This window comes from Crassostrea angulata, chromosome 6, assembly GCF_025612915.1.
Source record: "Crassostrea angulata isolate pt1a10 chromosome 6, ASM2561291v2, whole genome shotgun sequence".
Lineage (NCBI taxonomy): Eukaryota > Metazoa > Mollusca > Bivalvia > Ostreida > Ostreidae > Magallana > Magallana angulata.
Window position 1 is genome coordinate 13,673,153 of NC_069116.1, and position 21,610 is coordinate 13,694,762.

Genomic DNA, 21,610 nt, shown 5'->3' on the forward strand with positions numbered 1-21,610 from the left:
ATGAATAAGTGGAAAGGATTTCATGTCAATTTACTTTTCTACGTATATTATACAATCCCACTCCGAAATAATTAATCAAGGGTTGATGAAATAAATGTAGTTATCTGCAGTTATTTAGACACCTGTTTAAGATATAAAATATAGATTCTAAACTTTGATTACTATTTTTCTGCCAAGTTGTATGATTGTACAAACGAAAGTAAAATATGATATTCTAATTTTCTTTCGTCTTAATTTAATGACCATTTAATCTAATTTACTTTTGACAAGTCGAAAACCAGAAAAGATCCTTCCTTAACTACCTTCAACCTCGGAAAATTTTGGACATGTCCTCCGAGCTTGCCGGAATGGCCCGAGAAGATACAATTTATACAAAACAGTACCCATGGTTCTCAATGGTTCTACTGATCTTGAAATATTTCAAATCGAAGTTGAGATTTCAGTAAATACAGAAGAATTAAAGAACAGTTTTAACTGAGCTACGCTATCGCCGATGTGAAGCCCACTCCAGATTCACAGTTATAGCTATAAAAATAGACCCCCACCCCACCCACAACCACTTTGACATGTCAACATATTTATCTTGTATGTTAACAACTAAGTTGCATGTCAACATAAAGAAGTTGCATGTTAACATAAATAAGTTGCATGTTGACATCAATAGGTAGCGGATCTAGCATCTTGGATGTCACATGTTGGCGATATTTGAGATTTTTTATAACTATTATTTGATTGCAGTTTTTTTGCATGTCAACATAGTTATGTTGCATGTCTTAACTATCTTGCATGTCAACATATTTATCTTGCATGTCGACGTAATTAGTAGAAAAATAAGTTGCACACAAGGGGCAGAGATATGCCACCATAATATGGTGAATAAAGTTGTTCAAGTACAGACACGCAAATCATTTTTAGAGGGCAGACTTATACGAATCATGACAAGCAAACATAAAAAAGGGAACCTCTTTTTAGCCAGTCTTCAAAATCCTTATGCAGGGAGTGGGGAATTTAAAGGGATTTTCTCTTAAAACGTTAATATAGGTAATAAACAGCAATGTTAAAAAGTTCACGGGGATATGAACTTGGTTGGTGCGTCATCAGATCTTCTGAGAAGCCCTTTGGGCTTCACATGACTTGATCACGTGACCAACCAAGTTCATATCCCGATGAACATTTTAAATTGCTGTTTATTTCTTAAGTGTACTTTATTAATACTCATTTAAGAGATCACCTTTTCGAGAATTGCAATTTAAAATACGGCTGTTGTCTCTACTTTTAGAAACTGCTATAAACGAGTATATTTACATTTTCCAGTGTCTTTCCCTGTGATAACACTACGTATCGATTTTGTATTATATAACCCATAATACACATGACGCCAAATTGAGGCACCAGAGGGGTTTGCTTATTTATATTTAAATATTTAATCGTACGATGGCTTAAAATTATATAAATATAAGTAATAAGGAATTATTCTTTGAATATTATGAGGTTATAATTTCGGTCGGGGCGTGATCAAATCTATCATAAAGCCCTTCGGGCTTTATTGGATTTGATCACGCCCCGACCGAAATTATCACCTCATAATACTCAAAGAACGATTCCTTATTCCTTATATGAATGCTGGGACACTTATATGGAAAATCCAAGGAAAGTTTAAAGTTATGTAGGAATATGGCCGTATTAATTACTAGATTCAAATGTCGTTTATAAATACCAGGGTTTTTTTTAGAATGGTAACCAAAAAAAAACAACCCAGCTGTTGTTTCTACTTTTAGAAACTGCTGTAAACGAGTATGAATGCTTGGGATACTTATATGGAATATCCAAGGAAAGTTTAAAAGGGCATGGTCACGATTTTGGTCAAATTCTATATTTCTGTTTTGTATTATTTACAATGGTTTAGAAATGCATTTCTAATGTTCAAATAAAATTTGAGAGTCATTCGTGGAGTTATAAGCAAGATACAGGGCTGACAATTCTTTGTTATGTAAACAAGGCTCGTGTCCTGTTTTTGTTTACTACACCAGTAAAAAATCTTTTTAAGCCTATTTTGTCTATCTTTTTCTTTATTTTAAGCATAATGAAAGAGTTTCTAACGTTTAAAACATTCATTTTAGGTTTTAAACTGGAATTTTCACTCTAACATTTAAAATGTAAACAAACGGTTTGTTTACATAGCAAAGAATTTCAAGCCTTGTAACTTGCTTATAACTCAACGAATAACACTCAAATTTCGGTTGCCTATTGAAAATGCCTTACTGAAGCATTGTAAATATTAAAATCGGGGGAAATTTTTTTGACCAAAATCGTGACCACGTCCCTTTAAAGTTCTGTAGGAATATGGCCGTATTAATTACTAGATTCAAATCTCGTTTATTAATACCAGGTTTTTTCGAGAATGGTAATAAATAACATATGTTGTTTCTACTTTTAGAAACTGCCATACACGAGTATGAATGCCTGGGACACTTATATGGAAAATCGTAGGAAAGTTAAAGTTAGTAGGAGTAGGAATATGGCTGTACTGATAACTCAATGTAAATTCAAATGTCGTTAAATTATAAATTCCGGGGTTGTATTCAAAAGGCGTTGCTAAAACGCGGAACGGAAAATGGAACGGAAAGCGGAACAAACGAGTTAAACAAGCTAAAAATACGAAAGACAAATAGGACCACATAAAAAAAAAAATTATCTCGTAATTTCGAGAAAAGATTACCAGTTAATTTTCTCGTTATTACGAGAAAAGGTCTCATAATAATGAGGAAAGATCTCGTTATTACGTAATTTTATCGTTATAACTAGAAAATATCTCGTTATTACGAAAAAAGATCTCGTTATTACGAGTTAATTATCTCGTATTTAGAGAAAAGACCACGTTATTACGAGAAAAGTTTTATATAAAATGATGCGTTAATTAACGAGCGAGATCTTTACTCGTAATAACGAAATCTTTCCTCGTTTAAAAACGAGATCTTTTCTCGTATCAACGAGATAATTATCTCGTTATTACGAGTTCTTTCTCGTAATAACGAGTTCTTTCCTAGTAATAATAAGATAATTAACTCGAAATAACGAGATTTTTTCTCGTAATAATGTGATCTTTTCTCGTTATTACAAGATCTTTTTTCGTAATAACGATATCTTTTATCGTATTAACGGGATCTTTTCGTTATTACGAGATCTTTACTCGTTATAACGAGATAATAACGAGATAATTACTCGAAATAACAAGATCTTTCCCCGTTTAAAAACGAGATTTTTTCTCGTCATAACGAGATAATTATCTCGTAATTATTAGTTTTTCCTTGTAATAACGAGATAATTAACTCGAAATAACAAGATCGTAATAACGATAATTATATTACGAGAATTTGTTTATGACGCCCTTTTCGTCTTTTGTAGATACAATATGTATCTGCATGGCGCATTTCTAAAAAAAAAAAGAAGAATATAAAAGAATATAAAAAATTATAACAAACGATCGTAATTTGTTCTGGCTAATAAGTTTATTATAACAGCATATAAGATGAAAAGGTTTTCCGGCAATATTGGGTAGATGAAGATGGTGCGCTTCTTCAATGGTTCGAGACGATAGGACCTAGTTTACATACAATCACTTCTGAGGGGGTTGAATCTGTACCTGTAATAATGATGGCTACCTGCGTTAAATAATATACTCGCATTCAGAAATAAAGTTAACGGTCAAAGGGATTCCTTGGTATATACCATTTTAATAATGAACACCTCACCATTATTGTGCCTAAACGTTGTAACAGCAGATCCCACTCTGTCTGTTACAGCCAAAGTCGTAATCCCAGGACACGCAGTTCTCGTAGATTACTCCCCAGAAATCCACACGGGGGCGCTGGCGAGCTGGTGGTCCACCGCGGCCCCTTCCACCACCACGCCCTCTACCACCTGCACCACCGGCACCACCAGCCCCGCCAGCAGGTGCGGCTCCACCTTCGGATTCCTGTTCGCCAGCAGCCATTGTGTAGGGGTTGATGCAATAGCCGCCATCTCGACGACAATTTGACATGATATCTAAAAATTAGAAATAAACGATTATAATATTTGCGTACTCCTATATACTTCGGTGATAATGATACATTGTACATATCTAATGCATTGTTACAATTATTTTACTTTTTCTACGTCTTGTTTTAACGTGTTTTTATGATATCGGAGTTGTAACAAAATACAAGGGACAGTAAATGCTGTTAATTCGCTCTAGCGAATCATTTCTGTATGACAGTAGCTAAATTTAGAAAAACAGCCCCCTCAACAAAAAGAGCGCCACCATAAAAGCTGTCACAAACACTTTGTTTAATTACCCTCTTACTTAGCAAATCCTCCTTTGGTGCCGACATAAAAAAAACACGGAATAAAAACTACTCCCTGAAGGACTCATTGCTTGCTTCATTAACACAAATATGAACTCAAGAGTGTTGGCGTCAAATACACGTATAAGGTATCCCTAATCGTCATGTACACCTTTTTTGTAAAGGGCATTAGCACTGTCATTACGCGCATTTGTGATATCTCCGAAATACTTGTAATAAATACTTTTTTGTATACACATCCCATTCAAAACAACAAACATCTTTCCCTTTCCATGTAATTTACAAAAGTTGGAATGCATTGTATTTTAAAATTAACAAGTAATTGCTGAATTAATAATTCCAGAAAATCAAACGTGTGTAAAATGTAAAAAGGTCTGAAAACGTATTTTGAGCTACTACCGCAAGAATTGTACATGGTACCGATTTTCGCGTCTAAGTAGGTGTTCTACTGTTTATTTGGTGGGTTTTTTTGGCGGTCATTCCACTGGGTCAAGGTATGAAATTTTTGACAGCATTTTCCCTGATAGGCTGTTTGTGAGTGTTTGTGGTCCCATGCTCAGTGGTTCGCATCAGCATCACTGACCATTCATTAATCAAGGTGCGCTTTTGACGTGCGAGGCGCTCAATTGCCCCGCACAAGCGTGTGTGAAGCTTCATAATTTATACCACTGGCAAAAAGGTTTGGCGACAGTTATAGACAATGTAAATCAAAACACCATGCATGCTATATTCTAAAACGTGTTGTCCATAAGTTTATAAGTTTCAAATTAATACCCTCTTCCTTTCAAAAGAACTGAGTGCACATGCACATCTGAATGCACATATAAGTGATATATACTGTTTTTTTCAATCCGACAAACTGTTCATTTGCACATTTATCTAAATATGTTTTTACATAAATCACCTTCAGCTTAATAAATAATAATCTTAATTTAATTTAATACTAAGACTTATATAGAAGGGGAAAAACCATTTGCTTTGCTGTTATTTGCACTCTTTAGTTAGTAGTGTACTAAAAACACCAAGTTTTTAGAAACATAGCGATTTTGATACATTTGTATACATAAATGTTTATATTTTCCTTTAGACTTTGCCAGTTTAGGCTTTAAGGACTGTACATGTTTCTCATAGATTATGAAATGCAGTTTTTGTTGTTTGAGCACGAAAAATCTGTTAAGAAAGTCTGTGAAAATATTGATTATAAATATGTATATTTTTAAATCACTGTAAGCTCGAAATAGCTTACCTCGGTATTCACCGAAAAAGTCCCCTATGAACCCTTCATTTCCGGGCACAGCGTAGATCCCTATCAGAGTAAACAGAAGCAACCCCCGAAGCAGCATGGTGAGCGCTGCTTTCGCTGGATATTCCTGTCCGCTTATCTGTGTTGGCCGTGAAGGTCCTGGCTTATATATACTCGGTTGTAAAGGTCAAAGGCCAAAATAAACTAGGAAAAATAACTGAGAGATGTATTTGTGAATTTGTCCGAAGGTGACGATAAATAATTGCCGTTGTTTGTTCTTTGACACGGCGATCTTATATATGTCTGTTGTGTATTTAGAAAATGTCCACTTGGTGAAAATGTAGTTATGAATTCCTTCGGGATATTGTGATAATTCGGTTATTAATGCTCCCAAACTCATTTTTCTTTTATGACGTTTCATGGTGTGCAGCAGGGTTCATCTCTATGATCATTTGTGTCTATGTTAAATGCGAATACGTAACAAACGTAACGACGCCTGTGCTAACATTGTAACCTAATGGCCTATAACTAAGTGACAAGTGCACTAATTTTTCAGCATAACGGTGCACTTTTCCGAGAAAGAAAAATGACCAGCCTTAGAAGCATATGTGCTTGTATCTGATATCTGTTATCAGCTCTACTCCTAAATTAAATCAAGAACGACAGATTCTTGCACGATGTAGAGACTTCATTTATTCAGAATTAATTATATAAGCGTGTACATATGTACAAACTACGATTTTTTTTTTTACACCATTACAATATTTCCTTTCCATTTTTCTCTGTGCAAAACGTTTCTACAATAACATATATATATTTATTGCAAAATCTTTCGTCTTCGATGTGAATTAGGAATAGGACTTTTACTGAAACCATGTGTATGCAAAGGAGAGGAATATGTGTGTATTTACCCGAAGTTGACGATAAATAACGATTGTATTCAACATCGAACTCTGAATCTTTTGCAGTCTCTGAAAAATGCAGAATTCCCCCCTGAAATTAGCATTTTTTATAAACAGATGAAAATTGTAGACGACGAACTTTGCAGATCTTATTTGTCAATTTTCATGCGTAAGAAGATGAATGAGATGGTGCGCAGTGCGCACATATACCCATCGGTATAATAGTAATATTATGCAGTACTAGTTCTCTCGAATTTAAATCTAATTTTAAGTACATGTAATATAATAAAATTCTGCGATGGCACAATTTCTAACTATGGTCAGTTTGAATATATTTTAACAAACACAACAACCCCCCCACACACACACACACACACAAATTGCCGATTGCTTAAGTTTTGGTGGTGTCGATTCCTCAACCGAAAAAGTTAATTCCTATAAAGTTATCTAAACTCTAGTGCGCTAACCGCTGCATGAGCTTTTTTCACCAACGAACTGGATTATTTAAATGTAAATACGACATTGGACATCATTTTTGGATTGTATGATGGGTCATCATTGTCCATAAGTTTTTGCTGATTAAAATTTGTTTTTTTTTTCGTTGGACATTAATTAGATTATGACAAAAATATGGAATACAAACTATGACATAAAATTAAGACACTGAAGTTCTAAAATAGATGGCACTATATGAAAAAAGATATGCATTATACTTCAATTAAGTATTTTATAAAAACATATCAAATGGTTTCATTTACATGTAACATATCATCAACTTGTAGGTTATACCAATCGCCGATATGTTAAATAAAATAGATATTGTTGGAAACAAAATTTTGAAGAAAAAAAATTCGGATATGCTGACATTTTCATATTTCAATATCTTTCTCTATCCCATAATATAGGCAGTTTACCCGCCTTGTCCCCCTCTTCTTTTATGGGTATGGCACTGATCTTTTGTGTTCTCTTTTTCAGGTGTAAGTATTTTGTATGCTTTGCACACTAGTATATCCTCAAGCAAACTTGACATGGTTTTCTTAACAATTTAATGTACTCTTTGTTCAATACTCTCCTGTTTTAATTATTGCAGTAGTAGTTTATATGGTTTTAATGATATGACAATTCACTCTGATATATACTAACAATTATCAGATTATGTCGCATACTTCTGCATTCACATGGGGTGGCGCTTAATGTGAGTTGTAATATCCATGGTCGTCTGGCGCTGAATTATCGATCGTCATTCAACCGCTCATCTGCAGTGCAATTACTTATAAATAACTATATTCAACTAAAAATGCATTGGTTACAATATAGAAAAAGTTTCAACACAAATTTTATGTATAAAACAATTAATGTTATATGCCCCTGTTTTTTTGTAACGAACACTTAGTAAAATATATTCTGATAGGGTTCTACTAGACAGTATCTTATGTGCACATATAATATTTTCATATTTTAAGGACCTTTCCCCTCCCTGAGGTATAGTTTTGAGAGAGAGAGAGAGAGAGAGAGAGAGAGAGAGAGAGAGAGAGAGAGAGAGAGAGAGAGAGAGAGAGCGCATTCTTATGGATATAAGGAAGGTATTCTAACCGGTGGTGAGAAATTTTCAGATAAAATCAGATAAATCTATGATTTAAAACCCCTTAAAATCTTACATTTACGACAAGTCATTATCAATCAATGTCTAAACTTTTAGCCAATCAATGCTTACATCGAAAACTTTTCCGGATTTCCCCGTGTTAGTCTACATAGGTTTTGTAGTATATTCAACTAACCTATAGCAACGTTAGCAACGAGGCTGATATCGCCATTGTAAATAAACGTTCCAAGTTTTAATTGCCCTAAAATGGCACAAGGAGACCCAATGAAATGGCACATGCCAGGATGGAGGATAGAGCAACGGTTTGCGCCTGGTGTATTGATAGGAAATTGGGGCGAGGAAAGATATACAGTAAGTTTTCCCGTAAACTCAGCCGCAGTGCATGTGCACGCACACTCATTATTTGGCATATTAAGACAGTCACCCGCATGTAACATGTTGGTTTGAACAACAGAGGTGGTTTTTACAGATATGATAGATAAAACACAGAGTCAAAATCACCACAAATAATTAAAATACAAATGAAGATTGTATAGGTAAGTTAATTCGTACTGGTTCGCACAATGACATACTTAAAAGTTTTTGATAAGTAGACCTATTATAGTCATTTGACGAGGCCTAGGTGCTGCTAGAGAAATAAACGTGTTCAATAGTTTTTGAAAATGTGTATCTTTTTTACATTATTTTGTTGACCGAATGCTCTACACAATTGCCACTTAATTTATTTTATTAAATTTCTGTCATTTTCAGTTCAATAAAGGGGATACAAAACATAACAGCACACACAGAGTGGACTTCAGAAACTATGGCTCTTATAGGCCTGATGTAATAGTCCGACGAAAGGCACTGATGAGAAATGATGGGCTGGGACAGGAACACATCTTCCACCATCATGGAGATAAATACACACAGAACCACATCTCTTGGTATGACGAACATTACAATGGCCGATACAAGGAGAATACCCTCCCATCACTCCGAGACTGGAATAGCCACAAGCTTTCTTGGGCTCCAGAAAAATCAGATCATCCTATTCAAGGTACATATGTATACCCAACTATATTCATCAGTGTTGAAAGAAGTTTTACAGTACTTTTCATTTGTTTATCATTTTGCATACAATGTTTATTGCTTAAAAAAATGAATAAAATTTTATGTACTTTTATTTATCTATAGGAAATCCCACTAACTTTGGACTGCATGAAAAACTGCAATCCAAATGGAAGGATCAGATTGCAGATGAAGTTAAGGGAGATTACCTATCAACCTACCAGAATTCCTTTGTGGGACACCCTAAAGAAAATCTGGTCAGAAACCGTTATGCTTTCTCCAAAGATATGTCGACAACTCTGCATCCTTACAACAAAGTTAATAAGGACCTACACCTGAGAAATGCTTGTGTCTTCAAATCACCAGAAAAACTCCCTGATCTAGTTTATACATAAGAAATGAAACAACACTTTCTTAAAACTCCCCTAAATTTTCTATAAATGTAAAGAGAAGTTTCATTGAATACTCAGTTAAAATTTCTTTTCTGTTTTATTTGCCCGCAATTGCGAAACTTTCATATTGTCATTGTATATGACATTACATTTATTCCTTCATCTGCTTTGTAATGCCTCTCCTTTCTATGAACCCCCTTCAGAAATTTCCTTGTATAATGATGCCTCTTTCAGGTTAACCTGTGACTGTTTTCTAGTCTTTGTTACTTAGTTTTATAATAGATGTATCTCTTTTATAAGGCAAAATTTGTAATGCATGTGTGCTAGTTAGCTGGCTTTGAAAATAGAGATCTTCATAGATGGTTTTACGGTATTAAACATCAGTATTGTATTGGTGCCAATCCAGATCTGCTGTGTATAGTATGTATAATATGAATCATTTTGATTGTTTTCATACTCTATAACTTTTACGACTTCATCATGAGTTAATTTCGTGGGGTATTTTGTTGATTTGTTTTTTAATTAATTACTCCAATAGAGTATGGTTTGGAAGTATTTTCTATTATGAAACCAGCCATGACAATTCCGAAAACCAGTTTAGTTTAAATTTTGCTCAATAAAATGATGTATGCCATGTCACTGAATCAGTATTTTTATAAACAATTAAGTATTATGTCTCGTCTGAGCAGAAATGTACATGTTTAAATCAAAATTGATAGAAGGGTCGATTTGTACTTCTAAATACAAGAAAGAGGGACCAAATCATTCATATTATGAATGTATTTATATATATACCAACATTATTAATTCTGCTGATTAATCTCATATATTATATATAGAGAAAAGGTTTAAAAAACCCGAATTATTCAAATACAGTACATTTTATATATAGAATCTATATTTTTTTTACCATTTATAAATGATTTTAAACTGTAGATTTTTCGCATTTGTGAAGTTTACCATTGTTTTGTATTTCCACTCAGTATTTAGAAACATATGTTTCATTTTCCTTTACCATGTTTTTGTGTCTTTACTGGTTTGTTTAAATATGTGCTTAATGAACTGCACTCATAAACATTAAAATTGTTTTCATTATTTATCTTCTATGTTATTTCTTGACTTCAATAACTAGAACTTGTTAACAAAATATTAAATGGTGTACCGTACTCATATATAATCCAAAGAAATTGAGACAAGCTTATGCAACCAGTAATGTGCTCTTCATTATTGCCATTAAGTTGTAAGACACGTTAAGAGTCGTACTAATATGCTTATCCTTGGCAATCATCAAAGATGTATAACTTTAATAAAAGGGAGAGGGCTACTTGAGCTTTCCTCTCGTTAAATACACTACTGGTATTAAATTAGTATATTTCTCAAATTAAAATGCCAAAAATTGAATATTAAAGACAATGTAACTAATTCTCCATATTCATGACAAACAAGAATAGAATTCCTGGTTCCCCCGCCGGTCAAGCAGTATACTAGTATACTGTATATGAAATTGCAATATTTTCAAACAGTCAGGGCTGTTCCAGAATTAAATGTGTGGGGAGGTTGGGAGGAACATTTTTTTTACCCCCACCACCCATTTTTCTTCTTCTATTTTTCCTGTCGCAAATATATCCAAAATACTACAATCAAAAAGAACTTGACCAAAGTATTAGTGGTATAAACATTTGGTATAAATTTAATGAAAATCCGTCAAAATTTGTAGGCATGAGAGCGCTTACAAAAAAGTACAAGAATAGAATTCCTGGGTCCCCCGCCGGTCAAGCAGTATACTAGTATACTGTATATTGGAATATTTTCAAACATTCAGGGCTGTTCCAGAATTAAATGTGTGGGGAGGTTGCGAGGAACATTTTTTTACCCCCACCACCCATTTATTTCTTCTATTTTTCCTGTCGCAAATATATCCAAAATACTACAATCTAAAAGAACTTGACTAAAGTATTAGTGGTACAAACATTTGGTATAAATTTAATGAAAATCCGTCCAAATTAGTTGGCATGAAAGCGCCTACAAGGTCACAAAGTCCCATAACTCCAACAAAAAGTATCGACCAATGCTGATTTTCGAACTTGACCAAGGTAATAGTGGTATAAACATTTGGTATTAATTTAATGAAAATTCGTCAAAATTTGAAGGCATGAGAGCGCTTACAAAAAAGTGTGACGGACGGAAACACGGACACAAGCCCAGCATTTCTATGTCCCTGCTCCGCGTTGCAGCGGGGGACAAAGACAAAACACCAGGTACATCATAACATGAACTTGTAGAAATTCCTGAATAATTGCATTAATAAATAGTGTAAAGAAAAGTTGATGAAAGTATTGGTAAAATGTTACAAAATCTGGAGTATGCTGTGAGTATTTGTGAACAACATCATGTGTCTTAAATTAAAGTATGGAATATTATAGATTATTTGAAGAAAAAATATATACCGGTATACAGAATTTGGCATTAAAACAGGTTTCAAAAATTATGCATATAAGAATATTATAACTTCATTGGTATTCATTGCCATCAATTTTTGTGAATTCAGTACCAGTTTTAGTTTTGAAGATATATAAAAATTGAATTCCTTGATAACAGTCCTTCCAAAAAGAAAGTTATGATTTTCATGTCTTTTTTTTAAATTTCCATTTCCATCTGTTAATTAAATCCAACTGAATTGGTATTCAACAAGTTTTACAATACCAATAGTATACTGTGAATATATTGCCATTGATATCAAAGATGTTATGAAAAAAAAATCATTAAAATTGTCTTGCAAAGAAGTAATTTAAGTATCATGTACACCTTGTATATTTACACTGTAAGTTTGGAAAAAGGTGTGTACCGGTAATTCAGGTAGATCAACAGGTATAAAACAACATAAAAATCAAATATCTCGTACAGGCATCTATATACGGTATGTACATATATGGTAGTTTCTTTATAAAAAAGACAGGTGTCAAGAATAAAATAAGGTAAAGAAAAAAACGCATATATAATCAAATTGTCCACACACTATGAAGAGCACGTTGACTAGATACTGAAGTTTCCTAATTTACATGTCTTTAATTCAACAATTCAATTGTTTTTGTATAAAACCAAGATAATATTCAAATAAAGATAGCGCCAAACTTTGGATATATATATATTCATATAGTTCACAACTATTAGAACTCTATGAGGTTTGCTTCTCAAAATTTTACTTTGCATTTAATAAGGAATGTACAGCACGTTTCAAAGGCTTTTATCACATCACAATTTCAAACCATTTCTTCCAACCAGTGATATAATCTTCTTTCTTTTTTATGTACCAATAAAAATATACCACCATAACTTCAGAAATTGAAAATGTACATATCAGTATAAATTGTATACAAACAGAACATGTTCATAATAAATGTCAGTGATATTAAAAGTCGATCTGCATTTTCATAAAACTGTTTTATTAAAACAAAACAAAAAAGTTTTACCGGTAAACAAAATTAAACTTCCTTTTTTGGTACATGTATAATAGATTGCAGAATTTTTTCATTGCTTAATTTTGCATCATTTATGTGAACATCATTTTAATTTATTTTTTTACCAAAAGCTTAATAAAATGCACCATATAACTTTATAATGACTTTCCTCTCTTTGACTATCAAACTTTTGATTATAACATGAACAAAGAAAGGGTTTTTCAAACCTTTTACACAACACAATGGAATGACAATAAAAAAAACAACAAAAATCCTTTTTGGCATGCAAATAAAAATTACATACACACACAAACATGAACACAAAAATGGCATAAATAGGGATAAGATCCAAATACTAAGTTATATCAATGCTGCTATTATACTGCTCTAAGATCAGGCCAGGCAGTGATTCGGATTTTCCGTTGAGATCCATCAAACACTTTGTCGAACCAATCCAGGAGTCCATCTAGAAGTTCCTCCACGAGAATCACGCGCGAGTCCTGGTCGCTGTCCGAGTTCTCATCAGAGTCAAACATTCCGATGGCACTAGGCACGTTTTTGTTATTCTGTCTGATCCACTTTCTGGCCTTCTTTGGCTGGTATATATAGTAGTACTTGCGGATGCCATTGAGGGCCAGAACTGTACCTATACAGTTGTTGATGTTAATGTTTTCCATCCTTACTTTGTGTCCTACACTGTCTTCCAGTAAGTGCTGATACCAACCAATGTAGCTCTCCAGTCGTAAAAAGGAAAATGATAGACCACTGTACCTACAATTGATAATCAAAGACATAGTAAATCTATGCGAATTAATATCACTTACACTAATTAGCACTTAAAGGTATTCCTTCATAAGGTGGAACAAAACTGGTAGCAATGATGCCAATCTGATTGGGACAGTAGCAGAACATTTTAAATGAGAAAAATCTCTCTTAACTGGGATATAAATGTTTTTCGTACAAAATATAAAGCATTTGGAGGAGAAAAAGATGTTGGTAATGGACTTGAATTTACATGTATTAACCAGAGCAACATTAATCTACATGTATATTCTCTTAATAACAGAAAACTGCAAACCTTGTCAATGGTAGAACGATGTCTTTGAACTTGCTGAGAAGTTTACTTCCTGATTCATCATTAATCAGGACAACCATGGTAAGTCCAGCGTCTGAATTCAGGACCAGTGTGTCGTACGAGTCTGGTGTCAGTTCATACAGATTAACTCTCTTCTGATCCGGAGTCCTAATGAATCAACATAATAGAGACTGTATAATTTCTGCAAACAATGCCGTGAGAGTCCTTATGAGAACAAACAATGTAACAAAGTAGTAGTCTGTGAACAATATCTTTGTTCATGATGGAATATCATTTTTTATTGTCTTTGTCTTTTGACAAAACCTGCCAGTGACAACATGTATTAAACACTGGGATAAGTCACCGAAATGAGGGCCTTGGCTTGTACTGCCAGGGTTGTTCAATAAGTACTGGGATAATTTACCTGGATGGGGGCCTTGGTTTGTACTCCCTGGGTTATTTAATAAGTACTGGGACAACTTACCTAGACGGGGGCCTTGGTTTGTACTCCCTGGGTTATTAAATACATACATAGATTACTTACCTAGACGGGGGCCTTGGTTTGTACTGCCTAGGTTGTTTCTCTCTGAGCTGCTCCTCCTCAATAGCAGCCATTGCAGACATAAAGTATCCAATTCCAAACATCATTGCAAATGCCATGAACACAGTCAGTACTGTAATGGGGTCCATGCTTAAGAAAAAAATATATATATAGTGTATATACCGGTAGATCTACAGTATTGGACCTACCCACCCGCTAATCCCCCACCACACACAAAAAGTAAAACAACAGGAAACATATATATAATCTTTGTGGTGAGTACAAACAGCAACATATCTGCAACATAAAACATAAAATACTAGTAATTCCTAGTCAATTAGTAAAACTATAGGCAGTGTTGACCAACACTTAAACAAATGTGAAAAAAGTTACAAACCTTGTAACAAAGATCAAGACTCTTTCTCCCCAGTTGTAAAACCTATGGAGGATTCTAATAAAAAGGTGCTGCAGAAAAAAAAATCAGTATTTAGTTAATTTATTCAATGCATTTACATAAATCCATGCTTCTGTTTATCAGCAACCACTGTGCATTAGTGTATAAATGCAGCCATCTTTATGAATGTGTGGTCAGTCATGTTGAAAATGTATGGTAGATTCGCCACACCGGGGAAACAGAGGCTGAAGAAATAAGGATTTGCCTTTCTTTAACAAGCTCTAAAAACCCAAACGTTTATCTATATTGGCAAGCAGCTTTGGTGAGTGTGTTCTACTGAATATCTTAACCAGCTGCAGTATGATCAATAATATTGGCACTTGAATCAAACGAACCATATGTTTACCCTCCAGTAAAGAGTTCAAGAGACAACAAATAAAACACACACCAGAGAATGCTCATTGTGGAAATCAGGCAGTATGGTTTTGAAGGCCAGTGATTGGTCAGAGTTGAGCAGCTGTTGGACACGCCCCTCAAGCTCCTCCCTCAGGTTCTGGATATCCTCCTCCTTGGTCAGGGCATTTTTCAGCCATTCGTAGCTGAGGTGATTCCTCTCCACTCTCCAAATGATCACCACATTCTATAGGAGTTCAGAAATTCAGAACCATTCAGCATTACTGTATTAGTTATGAATACATCTCTCTCCCTCTCTGTCTCATGAGCACATCTCGCTCTTCTCAATTCTATTCACTAAATGTAAATTAAAAGCTAGATACCAGAGAGTTTTTATTTTTTTATCTAAAAAAAAATGGATTTAAAAGAGATGTTTTCTGTAAGGCGAGACAATCTGTAAGCTGAAATATGTCAATGAAATTGTGTTATACTCTACCTTCATTGTTTTTTTATTTTCTGTGTCCTCATTTTTATTCAGTGTTTGGATGACATTTGACTGTGTTTCTTCATAAATATATGTGAACCTCACTCTTTCATTGTTAAGAAACATAGATTTACGTAAATAGCGCCTGAACTTCTTTCTCTCACTCTCCTCAGCTTTCTTAGAGATCAAAACAATACACAGCCTGTCAAAACATAAGGAAGCATATCCATGTAAAAACCACAAAACTTATTCTTTACATTACTTATTATTATATAATTGATTTGATGTCTTCTCAATCATAAATCATCTTTCTCTAAACTCTTATCATGCATTTTTTTCCTTATTTTTTTTTTTTTTTGTAAATAGCATGATTTGAATAAATGAATAAATACCAAGAATTGAAAACAATTCAAACAAATCTTTACTTTTTTCGCTTGGCTTTCACTTCTGCTGGACATAACTCCTCAAAATAACTCTGTGATGAAATTCGAGGCAGAAGTAGAAATTTGTTTGCTTCAATCACTTCATCAATAGTGGATCTAGATATTTGCTGCATCTGAATGAAAGAGAAGAAATTATCACACCTGTAATATCTATAATTCATATCTGATGCATGCTCACCACTGCGTATCCTTTATTTTGATAGAGCGATTTTAATTCAAAGGCATATAATCCACTGTGACAATGCTTGTTACATTCTTATTTAGCATTGTTGTAAAGCAAACAAGAACAACTTTGATTTTAAAAATTACTGTCTGAGCAATAGATATTAACTATAGTCATAAAAAAAATACCTACACTAAGAGATGCTACAGGAGACTGGGCATCTTCATTAAACATCAGTAAACTTTTATGTCCACTGTGTAGGTTGAATCTTTTTAAAGTTTTATACACATCATCTGCATTTGTGTTGACATGTCCAAATGTGACAAAACTTTTGTAGTAGAAAGCTGGAGCCAGATACATGGCAGAAATTTCTTCTTTTGGAGAGAAGAAGACGCCTCGCATGTGATTATCCTCCCATCCATCCAAAAACTTATCAAGCTTTTCATCATTTAACTGCAATACAATCACACAATCTTGTAATCAATGTCCTAATGTGCTATTAGGTTAAATGTATCTTAAAGTAAGATGGCGCATAAAAATGAACCAATCTAAATACAGTAAAACTTGTTTAGTACGAACACGGATATAGCGAAGTTTTTTTTAGTCCCTGGTAAAATTCTTAACAAATCTAAGGAAAATTTTACGGAGATAATGAATTCGAATATAACGAATTTATAGATATAGCGAACTCATTTTGAAACCCTTAGAGGTGAATTATAACAAAATTTAACACCTTATAACAAATTTCTTTACAGTTAAAAAAGTTTGCACTACCATCTAGCAAAATAGCTTGAATGAATTTATTTTCATAAATATTTTTCAATTCACAATCCGATTATAAAAGGTATCAAAGTAATGTATTTTCATTTTAAGCCTCAATTAACAAAAATCATAGTCTAGTGAAAGAAAACATGTATATAGTGAATTCGCTATAGTTATTATTACAAATTCGTTATACGGATATAACGAATTACGGATATTAAGAAGTAAAGCCATTGGTCCCTAGGACTTCGCTATAACCCAGTTTTACTGTAATACTACTCTTTTGAATCTTTTATGTAAACCAATCCTATTATAGTGTAAATTTTCTTGAAAACTGATGTGTAAAAATCACTTTATATGCATGCCAATTACTTTTATTTCTAACTTTATAAATAATATGATAATCATTTCCTTTGCTGTTTATACATCGGTTCTTTTGAATAGGAAATCCCAAAAAGTATTCTTACGGGTTGAATTAATGTCTTTGGAAAGAGATTTCTGACAAATTGTCTTAGGTTGTGGAGAGTCACATGACCCCTGAAGTCCGAAGTTCGTCCATTTATCACAGCCACGATCCTGGGAACTCGACTTATTTTCAGCTCCACAGCTAAGCGCTGCACTCTACCTGCATGGAATGTCCCCATGCCAATACCTGTCACAGAAATCTCATTTATACAGTACATCCAAAAATGATCATAAAGTAAAAGGCAGGTAAAAAGCTACAAATTGAACATGACAATTATGCTAAAATAGATCTGCATTAATAAAAAAAATTGATAAACTGATGGAAAAAAAGTCAGTGGATATTTTAATCCTCATTACTTAATAATACAGAGTCATTATTCATGCATGTTACCTTTAATTTTAACAGTAATACATACACTTTTGATATGCATGCTTTCTTTGCCAATAGTTTTAAAAACAATAATCCTAAAAAAAAGTACATGTACATGTACTACTTGCCAACAGATTCCAATTCTTTAAATAGTCTTTCAAGAACTGGTTCTAGATTCACACATTCATAGCAAAACTCTGCATAAGCATAAAGAATATAGGGCTTCTGGTGGCTCTCAGGTAGTATCTTTGTTTCATAAACTCTATAATAAATACATTCTTCTGTATTCAATGAAATACATGTATCTATTACTGAAATTACTTTAAATTCAAAGCAATAGAAATCTTTTAATACATTTGTTAAAAAACAATGTCACAAGTATAGAGTGTACCTCATGTTAATTTCATTCTTCTCAATAAATGAATCAGTAAAACCAGATCCCCCAAAGTTAAATTTGAAATTGTGAAAATTATGAAAGAATCCTTCAAATGGATCTCCATGGAAAGGATCACCAAAAGGACTGCCTCTGCTTTGCTGTCTGTGATCCTTAGCCGAAGTGTACCCAAACTTGTCATACTGACTCCGACGCTCTGGGTCTCCCAAAGTCTGAACAATACAAATAAACCATCTCTTTTATATACAGTAAAACATGCTTCTATTATCTACATACCAGGGATGAACATTATTTTGACTTGTCACAAGTTGTGATAGATGAAGATTGCTATATCTCTTAAATTTACAAGAGAATAAAACAATTTGCTGAAACAAAACATCCATTAAAAATCAGATCTATAAAATCATACCAACTCCAGTTTACAACCTTAACATAAATAAGCCAAAAGAAAACAGTATTAACATAATATTGCAAACTTAACTCAATGGATTTACCTCATAAGCCTCATTTATCTTTGTAAATTTATCGGCTGCCGTTGGATCCTTGTTTTTGTCTGGGTGCCTGTTAAAAAAATTTGTATCATAAAACAACCAATCGATTCGATGCCGGTAAAGCGACTTTTAATATATATGGGCCTGGTAGCATTATCTTTGGCAAGCTCATCATGATAATAGCGAGCGCCGCTCGCGTAGCGAGCTCCATAGACAACGTGTACGAACGGAGGAAATTTGAGTTGAAATCTGCACATTGTTCAAAGAAAATTTTGTGGACCCGCGTGAAAACGTTCTACATATCCCAATAATCCTTTGCGGTGTATAGCAACAAGGTGGAACAGACAGCGTTTCCAAGGGAAATTCTTACCTCTAAATCGCATACATCTATTTTATTTAACAATACAAAATCCTTTAAAAACACGAAAGTAAACAACACATATGCACATTTGCTTACGTAAAAAACTGTACCTATCTGAACTTTTGTTGACATAATTATGACGTCATTTCCTTCCCCGAATTTATCCGAACATTTACGAAAACTGTTGAGAGCAAGAAAGTTAAGTATGATGTCACAATGATCTCGCTTTGCCCGACAGACATTAAAACTGCAAATAGCCAAAATTTCTGGATCAAATTTCAAGATAAGTATCAGTTTTAAGCTGTAATTGTCCTCGCTAGAGCATTTTGATGTTGCCAAACGTTCCATTTACGTCACCGTTTCTCGATGACGTCGCCGGCGAGGCAACGTTAATGGAGAGTGCCCTTAGTTTGGCGAATGATTTGAATAGGCAACTTGGCGGATCCTACTGTGTGCGTTTCAAATAAATTTTGTCCTACAAAAATCAAACTGCACTGTGTTAAATCTGCGCTCGGTCCAACGTTCACACCGTTTACATATCATATATATATAAACATATAACACGTTATGACAGCGAGCACAGCTCGCCGGCGCGCAGCCCCGGAGCGAAGCGAGCTCTACCGGCAAGGCATGTGTGAATAGAAAATTCGGACTAGTTGCACATTCATTCAATGGATTTTTTTGGCGTCAGTAAATCGGACCAGTAATGCATTGTTTTAATCGTCCCAGTAGTTCCGTGTTATGATGGCAATTTTTATCACCTCACACTCTCACGAGAATCAGCAAGACAATATAAAAACAATAACAATGTATACGACATACAGTCAATGCTACCTCTAAAGTTCACGTCAGTACACTCTCAATAAAAAATAATCGAGTGACGTCACAAAGGTTTACACATTGATCCGATAGATTTTTTCGGCGTCAGTAAATTTTGACCCACAATTCATAGTACCAATGGTTTCCAACTTCACGTTCTCGCGAGAATCAAAGTGTACAACTTTTGAGAAGCATGTGTGTAATGTGTAATTTTAAGAACATCATGCTTTTTTAAGTAAATAAAACAGTATACTTTGAGCACTTTTATTTTTAGGGGAGTTTTAAAGAGTCAGGCGACACTTAACCAACGTCAGCTTTGACGTCACAATAAGCACTGATAAGGGGAAATTACTCTAATATTGAAGTTATTGTAAATCTGCTGAAATGACCAAAATCCTCTCAAAATCTTGCAAAGGCTAAGCTAAAGAACAGCTGAAAGAATAAGGACATTTCTTCAGATACAGGAAACAGTTGTATATTGCACTCATTTGGATGAATGCTCACATTTATTTTATTCACTAAAATTACAGTAAATTCCTGGAACGTACGCGTAGCATCGCCTTTTTTTAAAAGGGGGTGGGTGGGTGGATGGGTATATGGCAGCCTCATCCAAAAATCTTTGCAAGCAAAAAAAAAAAAAAGAAAAAAAAATCACGAAAATTCTAATCCTTCAGCTCTTTAGCAGTTCAATGGTTTCTTTATTTTCACTTCCATTTATTACATGCGGGGAGGGGGGGCACCATGTTCATTTAATATGATAAGCAAATATTTTTAAGCGTAAATTAAAAAAAAAATAACATTATTTTTTTCTATAAGTGGAGGGGGCAACTCCATGATAAGTCGATTTTCTATGTGTAAATTGAAAAAAAAAATTGTTTTTAACATGGGGGGGGGAGGGCTATGATAAGTCAATTTTTTAATGTAAGTTTAAGAAAATATGTCTACTGCAAAAAAGGGGATGAACTGACGTACGCTACAATCACTTTAAAAGAGGAGATAGAGTGCAATGTACATTTACATTAAAATCTTTATTATTAAACAACATTGTATCTGAGTTTGAACTATTGTTCTATTTATAAATAAATAAATAACAAATCTTATATTATAAACTATGAATAATGTAAATTTACTGAAAAAAAATAGATGTGTTTTATTTTATTTTGCAATCAAATTTATTTACGTTGTTAATTTTATCTTCATTGATTTATCATAATTCATTGTTTGCTCACATGCTGCGCTCGCCCCAACGGTCGCACCGTAAAACATATTAAACTGATGATCATGAATATATCAAATTACCATTCCATTGCTTGATTTTTGTAAGCCTGTTTAATCTCCTTTTGAGTAGCTGTTTTCCGTACACCAAGAACATCATATAAATTTTCTTCTCCAAAAATTTCGATGCAAACAAACGATAAGATGAATAGACAAATGAATTTGCATCGTATCGTCTTCATCGTA

General features: G+C 33.8%; 3 protein-coding genes across 4 annotated transcripts; 1 reads left to right on the top strand and 2 right to left on the bottom strand.

Annotated features, from left to right (window-relative positions):
• Window positions 1-3,490: 3,490 nt before the first annotated feature.
• On the bottom strand, window positions 3,491-5,750 carry LOC128189629 (serine/arginine-rich splicing factor 1-like). Of its 2 annotated transcripts, none has more exons than XM_052861303.1 (3): window positions 5,593-5,750; window positions 3,753-4,047; window positions 3,491-3,643 (listed from the first exon to the last, which is right to left on the bottom strand). In XM_052861303.1, the coding sequence occupies exons 1-2, from the start codon at window positions 5,687-5,689 to the stop codon at window positions 3,764-3,766; spliced, it is 381 nt and encodes a 126-aa protein (XP_052717263.1). In that variant the 5' UTR covers window positions 5,690-5,750; the 3' UTR covers window positions 3,491-3,643; window positions 3,753-3,763. The 2 variants fall into 2 exon arrangements, with proteins under 2 accessions (XP_052717263.1, XP_052717264.1); XM_052861304.1 differs by having other exon boundaries at window positions 3,491-3,662.
• Window positions 5,751-8,253: 2,503 nt separating this feature from the next.
• On the top strand, window positions 8,254-10,631 carry LOC128188418 (cilia- and flagella-associated protein 107-like). The gene is made up of 3 exons (XM_052859458.1): window positions 8,254-8,445; window positions 8,845-9,133; window positions 9,271-10,631. The coding sequence occupies exons 1-3, from the start codon at window positions 8,341-8,343 to the stop codon at window positions 9,537-9,539; spliced, it is 663 nt and encodes a 220-aa protein (XP_052715418.1). The 5' UTR covers window positions 8,254-8,340; the 3' UTR covers window positions 9,540-10,631.
• Window positions 10,632-12,298: 1,667 nt separating this feature from the next.
• On the bottom strand, window positions 12,299-21,610 carry LOC128188417 (dnaJ homolog subfamily C member 16-like). The gene is made up of 13 exons (XM_052859456.1): window positions 21,449-21,610; window positions 18,973-19,039; window positions 18,476-18,690; window positions 18,213-18,346; window positions 17,717-17,901; window positions 16,680-16,940; window positions 16,307-16,437; window positions 15,894-16,083; window positions 15,453-15,644; window positions 15,008-15,075; window positions 14,614-14,760; window positions 14,073-14,237; window positions 12,299-13,765 (listed from the first exon to the last, which is right to left on the bottom strand). Exons 1-13 carry the CDS (start codon window positions 21,604-21,606, stop codon window positions 13,372-13,374), a joined length of 2,307 nt encoding a protein of 768 aa, XP_052715416.1. The 5' UTR covers window positions 21,607-21,610; the 3' UTR covers window positions 12,299-13,371.

What these genes read in the sequence shown, in the direction of transcription:
- LOC128189629 (XM_052861303.1), bottom strand. Translation starts at nt 5,689, where the DNA reads ATGCTGCTTCGGGGGTTGCTTCTGTTTACTCTGATAGGGATCTACGCT. An exon ending in CTTTTTCGGTGAATACCGAG is followed by an intron (nt 4,048 to 5,592) that starts GTAAGCTATTTC and finishes TCTAATTTTTAG; the next exon opens with ATATCATGTCAAATTGTCGT.
- LOC128188418 (XM_052859458.1), top strand. Translation starts at nt 8,341, where the DNA reads ATGGCACAAGGAGACCCAATGAAATGGCACATGCCAGGATGGAGGATA. An exon ending in GGGGCGAGGAAAGATATACA is followed by an intron (nt 8,446 to 8,844) that starts GTAAGTTTTCCC and finishes TGTCATTTTCAG; the next exon opens with TTCAATAAAGGGGATACAAA. An exon ending in ATCAGATCATCCTATTCAAG is followed by an intron (nt 9,134 to 9,270) that starts GTACATATGTAT and finishes ATTTATCTATAG; the next exon opens with GAAATCCCACTAACTTTGGA.
- LOC128188417 (XM_052859456.1), bottom strand. Translation starts at nt 21,606, where the DNA reads ATGAAGACGATACGATGCAAATTCATTTGTCTATTCATCTTATCGTTT. An exon ending in AAAAATCAAGCAATGGAATG is followed by an intron (nt 19,040 to 21,448) that starts GTAATTTGATAT and finishes TTTTTTTAACAG; the next exon opens with GCACCCAGACAAAAACAAGG. An exon ending in AGATAAATGAGGCTTATGAG is followed by an intron (nt 18,691 to 18,972) that starts GTAAATCCATTG and finishes TGTATTGTTCAG; the next exon opens with ACTTTGGGAGACCCAGAGCG.